Source organism: Strix uralensis, chromosome 28 (genome assembly GCF_047716275.1).
Source record: "Strix uralensis isolate ZFMK-TIS-50842 chromosome 28, bStrUra1, whole genome shotgun sequence".
Taxonomy (NCBI): Eukaryota; Metazoa; Chordata; class Aves; order Strigiformes; family Strigidae; genus Strix; species Strix uralensis.
The window spans coordinates 2,842,048-2,861,082 of record NC_133999.1 but is presented as its reverse complement, the minus strand read 5'-3'; the positions used below and the strand labels follow the sequence as shown (position 1 = coordinate 2,861,082).

Genomic DNA, 19,035 nt, shown 5'->3' with positions numbered 1-19,035 from the left:
TGCATTTTATCGCCAGAAATCTGTGCAGGAAGCACACTTCTCTCTTTCCCTCGCACGCCCTAAAATAAATGAAGAAATACGACCTAATGACACCCTCTAACAGCTTTATCACATATGCATGATAATTGCATCAGCAAACATTTGTATTGCAATTAAAGCGAGGAGGCAATAAACCATGAGGAATCAATTAAAAGAGGATCCTGGCTGCGGGAGCAGCATCCCATCCTCTCGCCTGTCCTGCTAAGATGCAGTAAAGACCCAACCATCCTGCTTCATCCTATCCCCCCCCCAAAAAAAGTCACAGCAGGGCTCGACCCCCCCCAAGGCGGGGCTGAGCAGGGTGTTGTTTTTTCTCTCTCCAAATTTCCCGAAGGCTGGAGCATCGCTGCCGGCTCTGCGTCATCATGCGGGAGCATCGCTGCCCGGCGGCAGCGTATCCCCGGGGTTGCGGCCGGTAGTTTTTGGTAGCTGAGGGCTCGCCCTGGGTGCAGGCAGGATGGGGAGCAGAGGCAGCACCCCTGTGCCCGCACGGTGCTGGGATTTGAGTTTGTTTTCAGGGCTGGGACCCGCAGAAGGTTGGGCCGCAGTTGGGTGTCAGTGGGTTGCCTAAAACCGCTGGGCTCAGCTCTGGGCTCAGCTCCTGATGGAAACACGCAGAAAATGGGCGTTATTTAAAGCAGGGTTCAGCCTTTTGGGTGTAAGCAAGCAAGGGAGCTCCTGCTGTGGGAATCCAGCCCTGTGCAAACGCTGCTGCCGCCGCTGCGGGCTCCTCCAGCCCCTCAGCATCTGCCCCTGCACCTTCCCCGACACCCTCCCTCACCCCAGGACCAGTATTTTGCTCAGTCCCTCACCCCAAATAACAGGGGTTTGGTTGCAAGACGCCAACCCCCTCCCCACCAGCCCTGCTCCAGCCGGCACACAAAGGGCCCTTTGCCCACCAAGATGCATTTTTCCCCCCGCGCGCTGCCCGCGTTGACAAAAAAAGAAGATAAACCCACCAAAACAAACCCTTCCCCTGCACGTGCAGCTCCTTCCCCCGGGAGAGACTGAATGAGAGACTGAACTGCACGTGACAGATGTTAATCGCAGCATTTAATGCACTCCTGGAAGGCACTTGGATACAAGGGCTGGGTAGGAACCCGTACGGAGGAGAATAGACTATTGTCTCTTGTTTCCGCCAGCACCCACGGAGGAATAGATAACCCCGCGATACACAATTCACCTGGGGTTTTATACTCTTAAATTGGGTTTTATACTCTTAAATTGGGGGTTTATAGCTCTTAAATTGGGGATTTTTGTAATATATGCATGGTGAACACGCTCATTTCAATACAAATAAATAATAAAAAAAAAAACAACATGAGAACACTTTTGTTTTGTCCGCATCTCCCCAAAAAGCTGTTTGTTCTGGGGGGGGGATACGGGAGAGGGGAAAATAGTGATGGAGGGATCACACCTGGTTCACACCCGCGCATCCCTGCACCGACCACCTTCTGCGCGGCCTGGGAAATAATGAAAAACCATCAAATATTCGTTGTAGGTTGGAGAAGGGCTATTTGCCGCGCGGGGCTGTCGGCAGCAGGGAATTGCGTTTCCGAGGCAGAAGCAGCATCCCAGCTCCCTGATTGAATTCCCCCTCAGTGACCCGGGAACGTAATTGCAGCGAAGGGGAGCCGGGGCAGATCGCGCCCGCCGTGGAAATCAGCATCTCCATCCATCACCCAACCTGGGAAGAAATTGAGGCAAGATGACTAAAGGTCCATAAAAGTAGCCAACTTATTGACTAATAGATTTCTTAGTCATGAAGTCCCCGTGCTCCATATGTACCGAAATCAAAGCAATTACAGATTTAAATGAAGCTGGAATCCGTGGTGCAGAAAATGCTTGTTTTAGCGTAAGATTGGCCAGAGGTGAATGACCTGTAAAACCCCCGGTAATGAAAGCTCTTCACAGCTTGCAGTGTTTCACTGGATGGTAATTGCTGCAGTCTGTGATATGGATCTGGCTGTGTTAATGATGCCCTGTTCCTTTTCATAGGACTCATTTAAGCTTCCCATTTTTCAGGGATTTCAAAGCAACAAGGCACGGTGGAAATTAACACATTAACGTGGACGTTTTCTCACTTGGAGTATTTAAAATATTATTTAAAGCTTTCCACCGGTATCGATTAACAAAGTGATGGGGACCCAGAGCCTTGGGAGAGGGTGGCTGGTGTGTCTGTGTGCTGGAGACAAATGGAGTGCGACACGGGCGTTCATCGCTCCCGGTTGGGCTACGTCGGTACGATTTGTATTTTATTTAGCATGACAAGATGGATATATTAGAACAAAACATACATTAGGAAAAAAAAAAAAAAAGAGAGAGATTTTTGGATGGGAATAAAAATCCTATTAACTTCCAAATGAAAACCACATCCAAGGGAGACAGTTGGCTTCTCTTCTTAGTTTATTATTAAATATTTTACTAGGGAGGGAAGTTCTGAGCTGAGCATCTTTTCCCTCCTGTTCCTGGCAAGAGCAGTTTGCGTAGCAGGGAGGGTTATTTCTTGGGTCTTTTTTGCCAAAGCAGTTTCTGGGTGTAGATCAACAAGTGGTGATGGTGCGTCAGGGGTGGGGGAAAGGCCCCGGCAGCACTTTGTGACTTGGGAGCAGCAAATTCAAAATGCTGGGGGTGAGTCGCGGCAGGTAAATGGATGCAGTGGGTGGGCTGGCGCCTCATCCCTGGGGATGGAGATGGGCAGAGCAGCTCCCGCCGCTCCTGAAATGCTTTTATTTTTCCCCAAATGGGGAGGAGGAGAGCTCTTCTTCCCTCCCAGCCCTTGCAATCTCTGTGTCCGAGGCGCCAGCCCGGCTCCCAAGGGGCTCCGGGATTAATTTCTTTCGGTGACCCTGGGGGCCGCTGCAGCCTGACCCCGATGCTGGAGGGGAGGCGAGGTCGGAGCGAAGGAGCAGAGGGGACCGCCAGCAAATGATAAGAAGCTCGGGGCTCTTAAGAGTTTGAACAATACGGAAATGGCATTTCCAGTTAACTTAATCACCGCGCCGGCTCCGGCTGAATATAAGTGCCGAGATTCAATTACCGTCCCCGCGAGCTCGGTCCCCGGGGAGCAGCGTGTCACTGTCCCCACGCAGCCGCCGGCTGCCAGCGCCGCAGTCCCACGCCACCAACCCCCCCCCGCCCAGGACCCCCGTCCTCCCGCACGGCCTCGGGGGTGGCCGTGGGTCCCAGTGGACATGCCTGCGGCCGGCGAGCGGGGTCGTGGCTGGCAGTGAGGGGTCGAGTCGTGTTCAGGAATGAGAAATAAGGAGGTTGCAGAGCGCCGGGCACTTGGAGGAATATGAACTTTTTCTGCCGTTATTAGGGTATCAGGGAGGTGATTTCCCTTTTGGGGTCAGGAAAACGGAGGCAGCGGTGTGATTTGGTGACCGTGGAGGGTGTGTGGTACCCGCTCAGCATCATCCTGCGTCTCCCCCTTGGCAGAGGTGTCACCAAAACGGGATAAAAGAACTTATCGGCACCAATGGGATGTAGATAAGCAGACACTCCTTTATTAACGGCCGGGTGCGCGGGGGAGTCGTCTCACCAACAACGCACCCCTAACTCATGCAACATGCTGATTATATAGGATACAGTCATACATATTAATCAAGTTCTCATGCATAAACATGACAATTCCCGTAACTCATTTTTTTATTCCCACCTCTTTCCGGCCATCCGCACTTGAGTCCTGAAATGAGGCGGGGGCTGCTTTTGCGACCACCACAGACTGCTGACCTAAAAGAAAGACCCTCCAACGCCCTTGCCTCAAGGACTTTGACTCACATTGCAATTTTAACATGCTTCGAGGCCCTTTCACAATACAACTTTTAAAACACCTGGTCTACAGGGCGATAAATCATCCTTACCAGTCTAACAATGGTACCTCGTCTAGCAGCGTAACTGGTTGTACGGTTACGTTAAACTAAATACAACATCTCTATGACTACTTAAAATTACACCACTATTGTTTATAAAAACGGATATTTCTGTGAGATTGCACTTAATTGATTAGTCCTAACCATTCCTTATCAAAATCACCAAAAATTATCAACTCAAATTAACAACAAATCAGTAACAGTAACACAGGGGTGAGTGTCAGCCAAAGCGAAGCAAGAGCAGGGCGTGGGGCAGAGCCAGGCAGCCCCCACCCCGGGCCGTGCCAGCTCTACCCGTGTCTGGAGGGTTTTTAAGGCTGATCCCGGTGGAGGAGGGGGTGGGAGAAGGGATGGCGAGGGGCGAGGGGGGCACCACTCGTCCCCACGTGCCGTGGGGTGTAACGAGCCCCAGCGCATCCTTGCAAAGACCGTGGGGACATCCGCTGCGGCAACGGCCACGCTGCTAAAGAGGGGTAGTTGTCAGGTCTGCTGGCTTTGCTACAGCCAGGGCCTGTCCTTGTCCCCAGAGCCTCCCGCCTCTTCCCCCTTTCTCCGGGGCCGGTTTGGTGGTGGGACACATGTGCTGGTGTTTGGCATCAGCCGCGGCCCTGAGCCCCGGCAGGGAGGTGAGACTGTAACAGTGGGATAATCCACTTCTGCTGAAGCTGCCTGAGAAACTGTTCTTTATTTCTATAGAGAAAAATATAATCCAGAAAATAAGAAAACACTCATTATTTAATTTTCCCCAGTATTTCTGTGTGCTCAGGGGATTTTAATAATATTAATTATTATTTAATTTGTGCTTTGGCAATTCGTTTGTGCTGAGCTATTATTTTATCGGAAAGACAGCAGTGCTTAATCTGCTTTTGCATCACTATCCATCCTACTGGCCTCCAGCCCTTCCTCCCGGGTACCCATCCCATCCCACCCCACCCCACCCCATCCCATCCCATCCCATCCCACCCCACCCCACCCCATCCCATCCCATCCCATCCCATCCCATCCCATCCCATCCCATCCCATCCCATCCCATCCCACCCCACCCCACCCCATCCCACCCCACCCCACCCCATCCCATCCCATCCCACCCCATCCCATCCCATCCCACCCCACCCCATCCCATCCCATCCCATCCCATCCCATCCCAAGCAGCCTGACATCTCCTCACTGCCCTCCTCCTCCTTTATTCTATTTTCTTTTTAATCTCTAGCTACCAGACCCTAAAGATCAATCTGTTGCACGTGTCGCCGGGTGCTGTTTGCCTGTACGGTGGGAACAGCCGAGCGAAGGGCTGCCAGGAATCATCAGCTCAGAGTCACAAAGCAGAGGAGCTGGTCCCCCCCAGGGTGTCCCATCCCCGTGCCCCATCCCCACAGGAGCATCCCACCATCCCCATCCGAGCATCCCTCCATCCCCCTCCATCCCCGCCACCTGCAGCCCTGCTTCCCAGATAATGAGAGCGAGTTTAAAAAACTTAAAGCCTCTTCCTGCACGCTGGTGACTGACACAAATGGAGTTCATATTTAATCATCTGTTAACTCGTTGTCTATTATAGCTCTTTAATAGCACCATAGATATTCTTAATGAAGCATGATTTAAGGTATTTACAGCTCTAGGACCGACAGACATCACTCACAGTGTGCAGGTAATGAGGCGTAAAACAGCTCTGGAAACCGTAAAAATGGGAGAGAGAGAGCGAGGAGGGAGAGAAAGCAGGCAAGGAGTTAGGAGCTGAATTGTTCCAGGGTTTGTTTTAAAATGTTTAGGCATTTAAAGTCATTTCAGCTTTCCCGAGGTGTCTGACTGGTAACCCCTGCCTTGCCGGGGGCGGAGGGGCTCCTGCCCCACGATGCTCCCAGGCCGGGGCAGCAGCTGCAGCAGCTCCTTCCCTTGCAGGGGTGGAAGGGAGTGGGGGAAAAAAGTCCTCTGAGGGTCCCCAAGGGCCGTGCAGGGGCACGGCGATGCCCCAGAACAAAGCCTGGAATTTTTTTGGCTCATTAGCCCCCGCCGGTGCTGTTTGCTTTGCCCACCCAGTGGCATGGCCACGGTGACCCCTCTGCTTAGGGTGGGGAAACGACGATCCTTTCCTTTGCTCATTTGCAAATGTCACTCTGTGCAATCCTTTCCCTCCCCCAGACCAAAAAAAAAAAAAAAAAAAAACCCACACTGAAAAAAACCCACCCAAACCCAGGCCAAGATTCGGAAAATAATTTGTGACGGAGGTGCCATTTTGCATCAAAATATTTTGTGGAAAATGTCAAATGTCACCAATCCATGTGTCCCCCCGCGTGATAGTAATTGGGCTGGAAGGCTGCACTCTGCCACCGCGGCTGCTTGCCGCCACCTCCTCCTCCTCCTCCTCCTCCTCCTCCTCGCAGACCGCTCGGGAAATGTGTCGCGTCCCCCGAGTTCCTCGCGGCTCCCCGGCTGCGGAGCGGGCAGCGCCACGGCCTCGGCGTCCCCAGCCCAGGGACAAGCGCTCGGCGCTCGTTAGCTCGCCACCGAAGCCCAAACAGCAATAAATAAGCTCCTGGGAAAGGCGGGGGGACGGAGCAACAGCTCGGCAGCGTGGGTCGGGGGGTTGTTGGGGTGTTAATTCCCTTTTTGCTGGTGTTTATGGTGGTTTTCTTCTGGTTGGAGGACGGGCAGCGGTGGGGCTGAAGCATGCTGCCCCATTGCCGCGATGTGGGGTGTCTGGCAGTCAGCTTGCAGGTGATGATGATGATGATGATGATGATGATTTAGACGGATCTCAATTTTGGGGAAAGCCGGAGCGTGACCTGCAGTGGGGTCTCGGAGTGAGGAAGCACAACCTGTTGCTCTCCTTCCTCCCCACAAGTGACCCAGAGGCACAGCCTCCTCTTGCAAATCTGTATTTACATGGACACCTTAAAATCTTCATCCCACTTTCTGCTTCGTTACGTTAAGTGTGTAACACACCCATTGCAGTTTTATTGCGAGGAGTCAGTTTATTCTGCTATGGCGGAAAACAAACTGCTCTTCTGTAGCAAATAAACCGCTCCTTAAAGCATCCCAAGACTTTAATCTGGGAACAGACCTTTAACACACTCGCTTTAATGATCCTGGATTAATCAATTCTTATTAGAACATTAGACTGCATAAATATTTGGCCGGCTTCTCTGCGGCGAGCCCCGGGGGAGAGCGAAGGGATGGGGGGAGTCGCAGGGTGTTAGAAAGTCAATGAAGTTCCCTTCGGCAGCGCGGGGCCGGGCGGGGGGAGCAGAGACCTGCGGCTGGGGGAGTTGGGTCAAGCGTTCAGACGGTGCCACTTGTCCCCTTGGGCAAGTCCTGCGGAGTAGGGTTAATATTGCTGACCTATTTTTGCAAGGGGAGACGAGCGTGGAAGCGGTGAGGTGCTGGTTTAAAATAGGAAGGTAAAATCCTGCCTGCGCTCTGCAGCTCTTTCCCAAAGCCACAATAACGGACTCGGTTGCAAACAATTTTTTCCCTGCCTCACCCCCTGTGCTGTTAGCCACTGAAGAAGGAGCTAGAATTTCTCTTTGGCGAAGCATCAGCAGCAGAATTGCTAACTATGTGCCTGTTATAGAAACTTTTTAGTACTGGGGACAAGCCAAGAAAAAAGCCCAGATTGACTCTCAGCTCTCAGCTGGTGCTCGCAGCGCTTCCACCCCGCGGGAGGAGCAGCACCGCTTTGCCTCTTGCACTGGCGGGACGCGGGCTGGAGCCCTCGAGCCATCGCCCGGGATGATGTTTCCCAGGACGCTGGGCACCCTGCCCACCTCCCTGCCCGCCCAGGATCTCCTGCCCTGCTCTAGCAGGTCGCTTTGGGTATATTTAGATTTTCTAGAGTTGTATAAACGGAGCTCTCCCCCGGCCGTCGTGCTGGGGCGCGAGCTCCCGCGCGGGCGCTGCGTGCTGGGGATGCATCGCCACATCCCACCGCTGCAGCGGGGGGCTGGCCAGCCGCCGTCTCCGTCGTCTCGTGCCATCAGTCACCCTGAGATCCTTTGCAGCGAGATAACACGGGCTATCGCACTGCCGAGCTTTGGCTCTGGGGAAGGCGGAGGAGGGCCTTTTGGCTCAGATACCCTCTTAATCTGCCGGTGCCGTGGTTTGCTTCTGCAGCAGCTCCCTACCTTGGTAAATTCGTTAGCAGCTGTAAAGGACATGGGTGGCAGTAGGTCAGCTGGAAATCTCACCTATTTCCTCGCGTGGCGAGGGGCTGGGTGCTGCCAGCGGCTCTTGCTGTGAGCAGCGTAACAGCCCTTGGTCCGTGGGCGCGGACGAGGAGCAGCTCGGAGGGATGGATGAGCTGGGGAAGATCCAGGTGGACTTTTCAAAATCAATGAAACCCGCTTATAGCCCGTGCCGGGAAGCAGGGGCTGGGCTGGGGGGCTGGCTGAGGCTTTGCCCATCACTGTTCCTTAGTTTTGGGATTGAATTTCTAAGGTGAGTGGGGCCAGAAAAGCTAAGCACTGTCCAGCTTCCCTTCACAACCAGGAGAAAGTGCATTTTGTGCCATTTTTCTCCGTGCCCTGCAGCAGGTATCCCGGCGGGACGGGGCTTTGCTCCGGCTCCATCCCCAGCCAAGCTCCAGCATCCCCGGCAGGGCAGAGCCCCACGGCTGCCCTGGCGCTGCCGAAAATGCCGGGGCGCTGCATGTGTGCCGCTTCCATGTGCGCTGGTTTCCAAGGAAACCGCTCGCTCTACATGTGTGTCGCTTAACACCCTATTTGCTTTCATTTGGATAAGTCTTTAATTCCTGTGCAGCCCCGGCTCCACGGGATCTATTGAGCTGTGTGTGTATCCTCAGCGCACAAATCCCTCTCCTGCCTGCCTGCCTGCCTCTTGAAAAGTCCCTGCCTGCTCGGAGCAAGTTTCCTAAACCTGTGCCTAATTGGAGTAGCTGATGCTTTCTGCAGTAATAACTGGATATATCGCTGCTGCTTCCCTCTAGAAACAATTAGCAGGGAAAACACGACACGCAGCGCTGCTGTCATCTGCCACCAGCTCTGCTGCTTTGGCTCCGTTTCGGGTGTCGAAGCAGGGCAGGACGCCGGCGCCCGGGGACGAGGGGTGCAAAGCTGGAGGGGGTCAAACAGTGGCTCCGGCTGCAGCTCCGACCCCTCGGGGACAGCAGCAGCTCGTTACAACGGTTAAATGATAATTACAAAGCGCCCCGGCAAGAGGAATGGCTGGGGAGTGGGGAAGAGTGATCCTTGCGTGTGTCCCTGTTGCTGATGGGACACGCTGGGTCCCCACTGAGTCCCCTGCACCACCTGAAAAAGGGTGACAAGGTGTTGGGGGTGCTTTGTGACCCTAAATTTTCAGCTGTGCCAAGCCAAAATGGCTTTTTCATCCTTCTCCCCTTTCCTCCCTTCCCTCTGCAAAGTAAGACGCCATCCGTTCTTCTGCACTGGAGGACTGAGGAATTTTCTGCTCTAAACCCACTTTCCTCCTCTCCAAAAATCCCCGGGGCTGGTTCATGCTTGTAAAGCTGAGCTGCTCCCGTGTCACTCCGGGCTGGCTCCTGTCTGGAGCCTGACAGCCGCTAATGCTGTTAGCCTGTGTCGAGGAGGGATTTCAGCATTAAAAAAAAAAAAAAAATCCTAAAATCACCAGCACTGGGGCTGCTCTGTTGCTTGCAAGCAGAGCCAACGAAAAAACACCAACCCCCCCAAAAAACCACCTACACCACGCGGGGACACCAGCCAGAGGGTTTGCCCAGATTTTGGGGTGATTTTGAGGGGGCTGGGGCAGCCCCGGGAGCAGCGCCTGGCTGCTGGCGCGGGATGCACCGGCACCTAAACCCCGGGAGATTAACTCGGGTCGTGGAGGGCTTTGCTATCTTTAGGTGGAAGGTGAGGGATTGTGCCTCTTAGGGTGGCCTGCAGGTAATGAGGGTGAAAAATCCCTCGGTCCCAGCGCGGCTCGGGGCCGCTGACCCCGGCTCCCGTCCCCGCGGGGGTCTGGCCTCGCCGGCCCCCGGCCGCGTGCGCCGCCACCTTTCTAGGCCACAATCTGTACCGAATTGCGAGCCTGCTGTTAACTTCGCTTGCACTCTATTCTCGTGTTTGCTGTTATTTTTTAACACTTTTTTTTTTTTTTTTTTTTTTTTTTTTTTTTTTTTTTTTGCATAAAAGCACTATCCTCTCCCCAGAGCCTGCCTGTAGCGAAGGCATGGTCTGTACAACTGCAATTATTTCGAAGAACAGATGGAGTGAGGAGCAGAAAGTCTGTTAATAGTAATAGAAATGCTACATGTTAACCTGGACAGCACACGATGACAGTCCCATGACTACACGTTCTGTTCCCACCAGCTGGGCTCCCGAGCAGAGCCGAGAGATTCAGAAACGCCGTGCTCAGCTCCGCACCCTCCCCAAAGTTAGAGCTCGAATTCCTTCACACTTCCAGCGTAGGGTTTTTGGGTTGTCGGGCTTCTTCTCTCCCCCCTCCTCCTTCCCATTAAACGCTGATTTCAGTGCCGGCAAGGAATATTGCTGATTTTTTTCTAGGATGCTCGCGGCGATGCAGCCGGCTGCAGCTGCGAGCGCCGCGGGGAGGGAGGTGGCAGCTCTGCTCCGAGGTCCTGAGCTTCGGCCTCACGCGGTGGCATCATCACAGCCCCTTTCCCGTGCACGCATCTGCATGCTTGGCATAACCTGCCCCCGTGATGCAAACGCCTTGAGCCAGGCTGGGATTAATGCACCAGGGCAGCAGCGCCTTGCTGGGCCGTGCTCCCAGGCAGGGTGTTCCCATGAGTTTGGGATTTTCTCTGCCACTGTTGCAAGCTGTTCACTAAAATGGGTTGAAATCCACATTTTCTGGTTAAACCGGTTGTTGTTGTGAAGGTGGGGTCTGCAAGGGGGGCTCTGGGCTGCAAAGGGATACGGGGGATCTCAGGGTACAGCAACACCCTGGGGCTTGCTTACTCCATTTGTCCTAAATGGAAATAGGGTTGGGAAACAGAGCAAAAAAGGTTGTCTCAACCCCAACAAACTGGCTGTGAAAATCCCTGCCTTGGTTTCACAAGCGACGGGGGGATTTAGCCGCAGAGCTCCAGCTAATTTGGGTGGGAATTGCAGGGCTAAATCCCCCAGCCGTTTATGAAACCGCAGCCCTCGGGCAGGCTGGAGCGGTGCGTGGCACCGCTGGCGAGCTGACAGATGCACCTGGAGGTTTTATTAGGATATAGATCCCTTAATCTGGGTGTTTGCAGGATAATCTGGCGCCTGAGGTCCTGCCAAATCCCCTGAGATCAGCACGTTTTCTATCCACAACCTCCAGAGGTCACTTCAAACCCAGCTCCATCCTCAGGGGACCAAAATATCCACCTTGTCTCATAGGGCTGGTGGCATCCTTGGGTGCTGGACACCCCTTGGGGGGGACCCAGGGTGGGCTGTGGGGGATGCTGGGGGGCTGAGCCAGCATCATCCAAGAGTCCCTGCTCTCTTTGCCCAGTTGCCCTCACGTAGGAGAAGTACCTGAACCCCTGGGTGTGTGGTGAGGCAGCGACTTTGCCTTCTTCCAGCGTCCCTGGCGCATTTTTCGGTTAGTCTGGCGTTTGTTAGGTAGAGTTTAGCTCCTCGCAGCCACGCTGGTGGAGGCTGGGATGTCCAGCCTGTTCCTGGACACCAGTTTGGGGCTGGAGCTGCATTTGAATCCCAAAAATATCCTGTCGCCCTCTCCCAAGGATTGCAACCCTCGGCGGAAAGTCCCCTGTGCTGTGGTGCATCGCTCTGCCCTGCGCCGCTGTGGTTAGAGGACGACTGGCAGGGGAGGAAATTCTCTTTGGTGCCTTTTACTTGGGGGCAGCAAAAAAAAAAAAAAAACCCTGTTCATCCTCTCTTTGAAGAGATTTAGATCGCGAGGTGTAAATCGTCCCCAGCGGGTCTGTGGCCTTCGCGTCCCCCCGGCGCACATTCACCCCTCGCCTTCTCGGTGGATTTGGTGCGAATGCAGCCGTCAGACTGAGCATGCATGGGAAAGCGTGGAAAAAAAATGCGTTTTGGGGGCTGATAAAACACCTTGCTTGCGCTGGAGTCCCGCATGCCGTGCTGATCGCGCTCTCCTCTGTTGCAGAGCAAGAAGTACGTGCTGGTGCTGGTGGACCCCGACGCTCCCAGCAGAGCCAACCCCAGGAACCGTTTCTGGAGGCACTGGTTGGTCACCGACATCCCAGTGAGTTCCCACTCCGCGGGGTCCATATATTGGGGTCCCAGCAGCCCTGGGGCTTCCCTAAGAACTGGGGTGCGTCATTCCTGCCCCGGAGGGTTGGATTCCCACGGGATGCACCTCTCCGGCGGCGCGGTGAAATCCCGAAGGATGAGCGTTTGCGAGAGAAATGGAAATGGTGCTCGGCGTGTAGGTAGGGGAGTGCTTCCTCAGGCTATATAGAGCGAAGCTGGTCCAAAAATATTGCTGGTTTTTTTTCTACTTCTTCTAAGGAAATGCTGAAAAAAACCCGCTTTGAAAACTCCCCACCACCAGTTTTCTCTGCAGAGATAACCGGTCGTTTCAAACATCTCTCGCTGCCTTTTTTATTTTTTTTTTTTTGGTTAAAAAAGCAGTTTTGGTGAAAATCTCACCAGTGCCAAATTTTCCCTTTCTTTTTCTTTTCTTTTTTTTTTTTTTTTTTTTTGTGAGTAAAAGTGTTTCCAGCCCAAGGAAGCAAACAGGGGGAAAATGGATTTGGGTTGAATTCCTGGTGTTTCCCAGCTCCGTGGTCACGGGACAGACGGACGGGACAGACGGACGAGCCCCTACCCCCGCAGCGGGGCGTCCCGGCGTATCGCTGGTTTGCTTCCAAAAAGGGTTTGGAAAATCAGTTTGTTCCTCTCCTGCTTGCTTTTATATTTTAAAAGATGAGGTGTTTCAGCCCTTGAATCAATCTAACTAATAATCTTAGTACTAAAGTCTAATTAAGATATCAATTAATTTGCAGCATGCATTTAACAAGAAATATCTCGTCATTCTCCTCTATTATTCTCTGAAATTACTGCTAAGGGCTTTTTGTACAGATACCTTAATTAGACTTTTTATTGTTAATGGGAATATTGAGCAAATTAAAATTGGATATTAATACTTTCCATGAATTTCATAATTGGCTGAAAAATATAAAGCATTCAGAATAATTGCAGAGATTTGTGTACAGGGCTTTTTTTTTTTTAATCCTTCACAGAAACCCTTCTGCATTTCTAACAACAGGGTCCTGAAAGTCTCTCATTAATTTTAATATTTACTAAACGCAAAGAAGCCCAAGCTCTTGTTTTCCCTTCTGTACACAGATCCTTCTGAGGCATTCGCTATTGCTAATTATTGTGTTTTTCTTTTCTTTTTTTTTTTTTTTTTGAGTATAAGGTCATTTAAGCAAAGAAGGGAAATGCAGGATTAAAACCAGTTCTCCAGCACAAATGGAAGGTGGTTTTTTTTTTTTCCCTGGCAGGCGATTCAATCTGCTGTATAAAAGGTTAGAAAGCTCCTTGCCAGGCCATACAGGAGGGGGAAAAAAGGAGATTTTGGGGAAGGAGAAGGCTTTCCCATCTCCACGTGCCATGTCTCTGTCAGGGATGGGGCTGACCCCAACCCCAACTCTTCTTTAAGCTTTCTCATCACGAGATAAATATATATATATATATATATATACACACCCCTATATGTGCAGGGAGTTGGACTTGATGATCCTTATGGGTCCCTTCCAACTTGAGATACGCTTTGATTCTATGATAAATTGTGCATAAAATATATATATTGGTATGATCGATATAAATATATAATGATATGATATATATATCCCATATATATGCACATAATGTGTGTGTGCATATATATCTCTCATGTATACACACACATACACGCGTATAAATCTCCACGGCACTATAAGACACCACCAAACCCAACATCATCCTCGCAGGGCAGCGGCACAAAATCATCTTGCTCCAGCCCTGAGGCCAGTCCCCATTGCCGGGGGGGGGGTCCCAGCATCCCCCTGCTGGGGGCTGCAGCCGGAGCTTTCCCAAAAATCGCTTCTGCGAAGCCGGCGGCTCCCCGGGCTCAGACACATGGTGTCTCGTTGAAATGCAGATCGTTGGGGGGTATATGGAAGTCTTGGCTCCGAGGAGCTTCAGCTGACAGGCTTATTTGCACACTGGCTCTAAAATAACCGTGTAGGCTTTACATGACACCTTCTGTTGCTTTGGTGCAGAAAGGGGCTTTCAAGTGCCTTTCTCCGGGAGGGACGGGGCGGCCGGCGCGATGGCTGGGGGGCTACGAAATCCCCCGGGGCCCCGGCATCTCCGTGGCATCGCCCCGGCGTCACCCGGGCTTTGCCGTCCCCCAGTTTGGAGAGACGCGGCCGTGGCAGCACTAAATGCCGTGGTAGGTGCTGCAGTACCTTGGCACGCCACCAAGTTTGGGATTCAGCTCGGGATTTGGTGGGGTTTGGGATGGAGCATCCCATCGCGGCCATGCCGCTCGCCGTTCCTTATCAGCCGCTGCTCCGCCGCTCCTCCGATTGTCAAACACGAGAGATGCTTTCACTCCCATTCAAAATAATTTAAATAAAAATGTTGCTACAAAGTGGAATAATATCTTTTGATGAATGTTTTTAAAGCCCTTTAGGTTTTCATGGTAATTTGCAGTGTAAAATTATTTAGAGATAAGAGCCAAATTAGCTCTTATAGGCGGAGGTCGATATGTCCCGTTATCCATGCAAGCAGTGTTTAAATATAATCAGCCTTTACTCTAATGCAGCATAATTGTTCATTTGAAATAGCTTTTTTTTTTTTTTTTTTACTCCATTCAATGAGTCATTAAAATATTCAAAGGATAATGCAGTGAATTGGAAATGAATTTATCACATTATCCTGTGTATACTGTAGAGCATCAGGTAACTAGGCAGAGTCGGAACCAGTTTGCAGAGAAACCCAGTAAACAAGGCTTTCCATTTTGTATTCAGCGGGGGAACGAAAAAGAAGGGAGAAAATACTGCCCTTCAAATGGAAAGCTTTCCATCTTTATTCCCCCTCCTTGGGGAGGAGGAAGGGGGAGGGAGAGAGCAGCAAATTTGTACTCCACTAAAGCCTCGCTGCTTTAACTTTATTTTTATCAAAATATGTTTGTAACAGAAAGTCGTTATGGAAACCAGTTCTGCCAGCCGGGAGAAATCCTGCGCCAGGCTGGAGCGAAGCGGGACCCACCGGGTGCTGCCGCCGCCCGACTCGCTCCGCCGACCCCTTCCCCGGGCAGGGGGGTTGGGGAAACTGAGGCATGGAGCTGGTCGGAGGCAAGTCCAGGGTCAGCTGGGGGAAATATGTCAACAGAGAGTTTGAGCAAGAGCCATCCCCACCCCATCACCCAACGTTTTGGCTTTTCTCCCCAGGGTGGGTGCGCTGGGGTGCAGCCCCCCCTGGGGCTGTGGTTGCTCCCGTGGCTTTACAGAGCGGGATGGGGAACCCGTGGGTGCAGGACGGGTGGGTTTGGGTGCTGAGGGACCCCAACATCCCTCCCTGGTCCCAGAGGTCCCGGCACCACCGTTGGTCCTCACCCGCGGTGCCTGCTCCTGCGGTTGCATTTGTCAGAGCGTTTCTCCTTGCCGGCTGATAAACAGGCTCCGGGTTGCAAGTGTCACCATAGAAACAGGTGCTATCTTAAGCGAACAAGGGCTTTATTAACCTTAAAAGTTACGGGATTTTTGCACGATTAGAGGCTGGGAAGGGAGCTGCGGGGGGTCAGGTGCTCGCCCACACACGTGACCCCGCACCCTGCCCTGGTGAACATCCCCTTCCCAAGGCAACACCGACACACATGCTCTAAAGCAAACTTTTCCCCTGTAGCGTGTTTATACAGCACATGGTATGGGGGTCAGGCTTATCCAAAATGCTGGGGTTTATTAAAAATAATAGAGAGTGGCTGTTAATCGCCAGCTGCTCCTCGGCTGCTGGGAGAGGAGGACGGATGCGCCGGGGACGCTTTCGCAGAGCACTTGGGATCCGGGCGCGTTCAGCTCCGGCCAGTGGGGAGAAAAATCTTGTAGGGGCAGGGAATGTGTTTTAGTAGGTTAATTGGTGCTGGTGGGGAATAAAAAATCATCTTTTGGGTATCCTGCGGGCGGGAGGGAGCCCTGTTTTGGGAGATGCCGGAGTGTGCCAGGCCTGATCCTGTGGCCATCCGGCATCCACAGACCCCGAGCCGCTGGCTGGCTCCGTGATGCCGCGGGAGCACCGACCCCCACCACGCCAGTGGGATCTGCTGCCTCGCGGGGGGGACGGGGCAGATGTAGTTGTTGGTGCCGTAGTATTGTTCCTCCTCTCTGGTGCCTTTTCAACTCTACTTTTTGGTGATTAAAATGAGTGTTTGAAAGGGAAAGAACAGAGAGAAATGTTGTTTTAATTGATGACTTGGCTCCTTGGAATAGTCAGTTCCCCGGTGTGAGTTTCTGTCGCTGCTTGTTAATGAAGCCTTTATTAATAAAAGAAAAAAAAACCTAAGGAAAAGCAAAATAAGAATAAGAGGTTGCTGCTCGGGTGTAGTTTTCTTCGCACTTCAAGCATCTTTGGTCCTCCATAGGCATGTGGCAAGGTCAAGTCCCCCCGAACCGCCGGCACCGTGGCAGCGGCGGGAGCCTTGGCACTGCGGCGTTTGCCGGGACCCAGCGCCAGCCCCTGGGGCACGTGTTTCCCTAACGAGGTTTGTGTTGAACAGGTTTCCCGTGAGCGGTATCCCAAGTTGAGTGTCAACCACTATTATTCACGCTCTGCAAACAGATGGGGTTTAATTGCTGTTACTGTCAGGCTCTCTGCAAATATCACATGAAAAGGGCTTTTTGGCTAATTGTTTTAAAATAAAAGTTCAGAAACGATGTATAGAAATTATAGATCAAATGTATTTTAAAGAGCAAACTGTTTATATTACCTTTAAACATAGTCTTTAGCCAACAGCGTTAGGATCAGTGAGTGAGCGTATGGTACAATGCCGCCCTGGGGCCTGCGATGCCGGAACAATACGAGAGCAAAAACTTACTGGTGTGGGAGAACCACCACCAAAGGGCAACTGGGCCCAGCTGCGGGCAAATAGAGCTGCTCAGCTGGGGGGGTTCTGGGGCAGCACTGGGGCAAAGTGCTGCCTTCCCCGGGCAGGGGGAAAGGGGAAGGGAAGGATGGAAGCCTGTCCTTGCGCCGCCCTTTGCTGCCGTGGTCTGTCAGTCCTGGGGTGCTCCGTCCCTTCCCGTGCTCTGCCCGGGGGGGAATTTCAGGCTGCAACCCCCCCCCCGTGTGCAAGAGGGTTAAACCCACTACTCGTCCCTGCAAAGCCCGGCTTGCTCGCCCCGCGGGAGCTGCTGCTAGGCTCTTGTGGAGCTGCCGCTTGGGCTTATTCTTGCCTGCCTTGTAATTAATGCTCCCAGGTAATTACACTCCCAAATCCCCTGAAAAGCTGCCACTGAGCAATTCCCCCTGGGACGCAGCAGAAAAGCACGCGGGGGGGGTGTGCAACGGCTCTGCTGTGTCTTGGGGAGCGGCCGCCCCATAGCCTGGCTGGGGCTGGGGGGCCGGGGCTCCATCGCGGGGACCGAGCAAGTCTTTGGGGCATTTTGGGGCCAGGAGGAAAGGGGAAAAGCACAGGGTCCCCCAACACATCTAGTTCCCTCCCTCGACCCTCGCCAGCACCCCTCCTCCTCCGCCCCGCTCTGGGCACTGCGCAGGGCACACGGACACGGCTTTGCCCCCCCAACACCGCGGCAGGGCCGCAGCCCCCGCACCCGGCTCAGCCCCCGGCCATGCAGCACCTTCCTCTTCTGCACAGGCGACGCCGAGCGAAGCGCTCGGGGCTGCACTCGGGATGACAGACGTGCGTTCTATGATTATTATCATTATATTGCCAAGGATCCATGATGAGCGAGGTGATTACGACGGCTACAAAGAGGCTCTTGTAAGCCGGGGCTGCCGGCAGCGAGCTGCTCATAGTTTTTTCCGCTCAACCCTGCGCAGCCCAGCCCCGTCCCGTGGATGCTCTTGGCTTTGCTTAGGCCCTGCCATTGCGTAGGGATGAATTTAGGCTGAAGCCGCGGTGCTAAAGCATTCAGCATCCAGAAACCCGGCTGGTTTTGGAGTTATTTGGGATGTTTTCCTGCGCCAGACACTCAGTTTGTTGCACTCGCCGGGAGCTGCCCTGTGAATTGGTCCCTCTGCCTTCGTCTCCGCAGCAGGTATCGTCGTTATGCAGATGGGAATTAAGGTTTTTTCCTCGATGCTTCTATTTCATTTAACATGCAAAGGCTAATAATTTGTCACAATTCAATAAAGCGGAGGTTACAAACACTCTCGCTGCTGTTTATTTAAACGATGGTTTGTTAATTAGCTCCTCTTAACGAGGAGAGAATAAATCAGATAGAATGTACCAAGACGGTATGGAGATATTTTGCAGTTTAATTTTATTTTCCGGCTGAGATGCTCCCAGCAACCAGGCGCTGGCTCCCGACTCCGTCCCAACCCACTTCCCAAGCCAGGGTGCGGGTACAGCGGTGTGAAGGCCCATCGTGGCCCCGCTCAGCCTGGGCTGATGCTCTGCCTTGTTGCATCTCCCTCACCACGGGTCCAAAAAGGATTTTCTGGCTCATTTTTCTCTCTCTGCTGAGCTCTGTCCCTCCAGCCTGGCCGTGGCGGTGGCTGACCCTGCGGCACACCGGGTTTTCCTTCGGTTCCACTCACCTCTTGTTTAGTCTAAGGTGGTTGCGCGGGGGGGTTGGAATAAGAATTAGATCAAAAATAAAGTTGTGCTGAGGCAATTAGGAGTTGAGGGCAGGCTTACCCATCGCCGTCAGCCAGAGCTGAGCTCTGATTTCATCGCTGGCCCCACGGAGAGCCCTTAGCTCCCGTCGGCGTTGTGTCCCCATCACCCTGGGGATATTTCTATGAAATGTGTCCAGGGATGGGATTTCTTGCAAACTCTCGCTCGCGTCCCCCGCGAGCACCCGGGGACCCCCGTGGCGAAGGCCGGAGGAGAGCGGCGGGACCGTGTGCTCGCCGGGTCTACCTTGCGGAAGAGACGCTAATCAATGATTAATCGGGCATGTGTGGCTGTGTGGGAGCGATTTGTGTTGGAGGAGGGAACTCCTACAGCACCCCGGTCATGAATCATTTGA

At 52.9% G+C, this 19,035-nt stretch overlaps 1 protein-coding gene across 5 annotated transcripts in view; it reads left to right on the top strand.

Moving 5' to 3' along the window:
• PEBP4 (phosphatidylethanolamine binding protein 4) overlaps window positions 1-19,035 on the top strand; it is an 80,693-nt gene that overhangs the window by 29,257 nt on the left and 32,401 nt on the right. For all 5 annotated transcript variants that reach the window (XM_074852467.1, XM_074852466.1, XM_074852464.1 and 2 more), the window contains one exon: window positions 11,979-12,077. In XM_074852467.1, coding sequence (XP_074708568.1) covers window positions 11,979-12,077 — 99 coding nt within the window. The remainder of the gene's footprint in view (window positions 1-11,978; window positions 12,078-19,035) is intronic.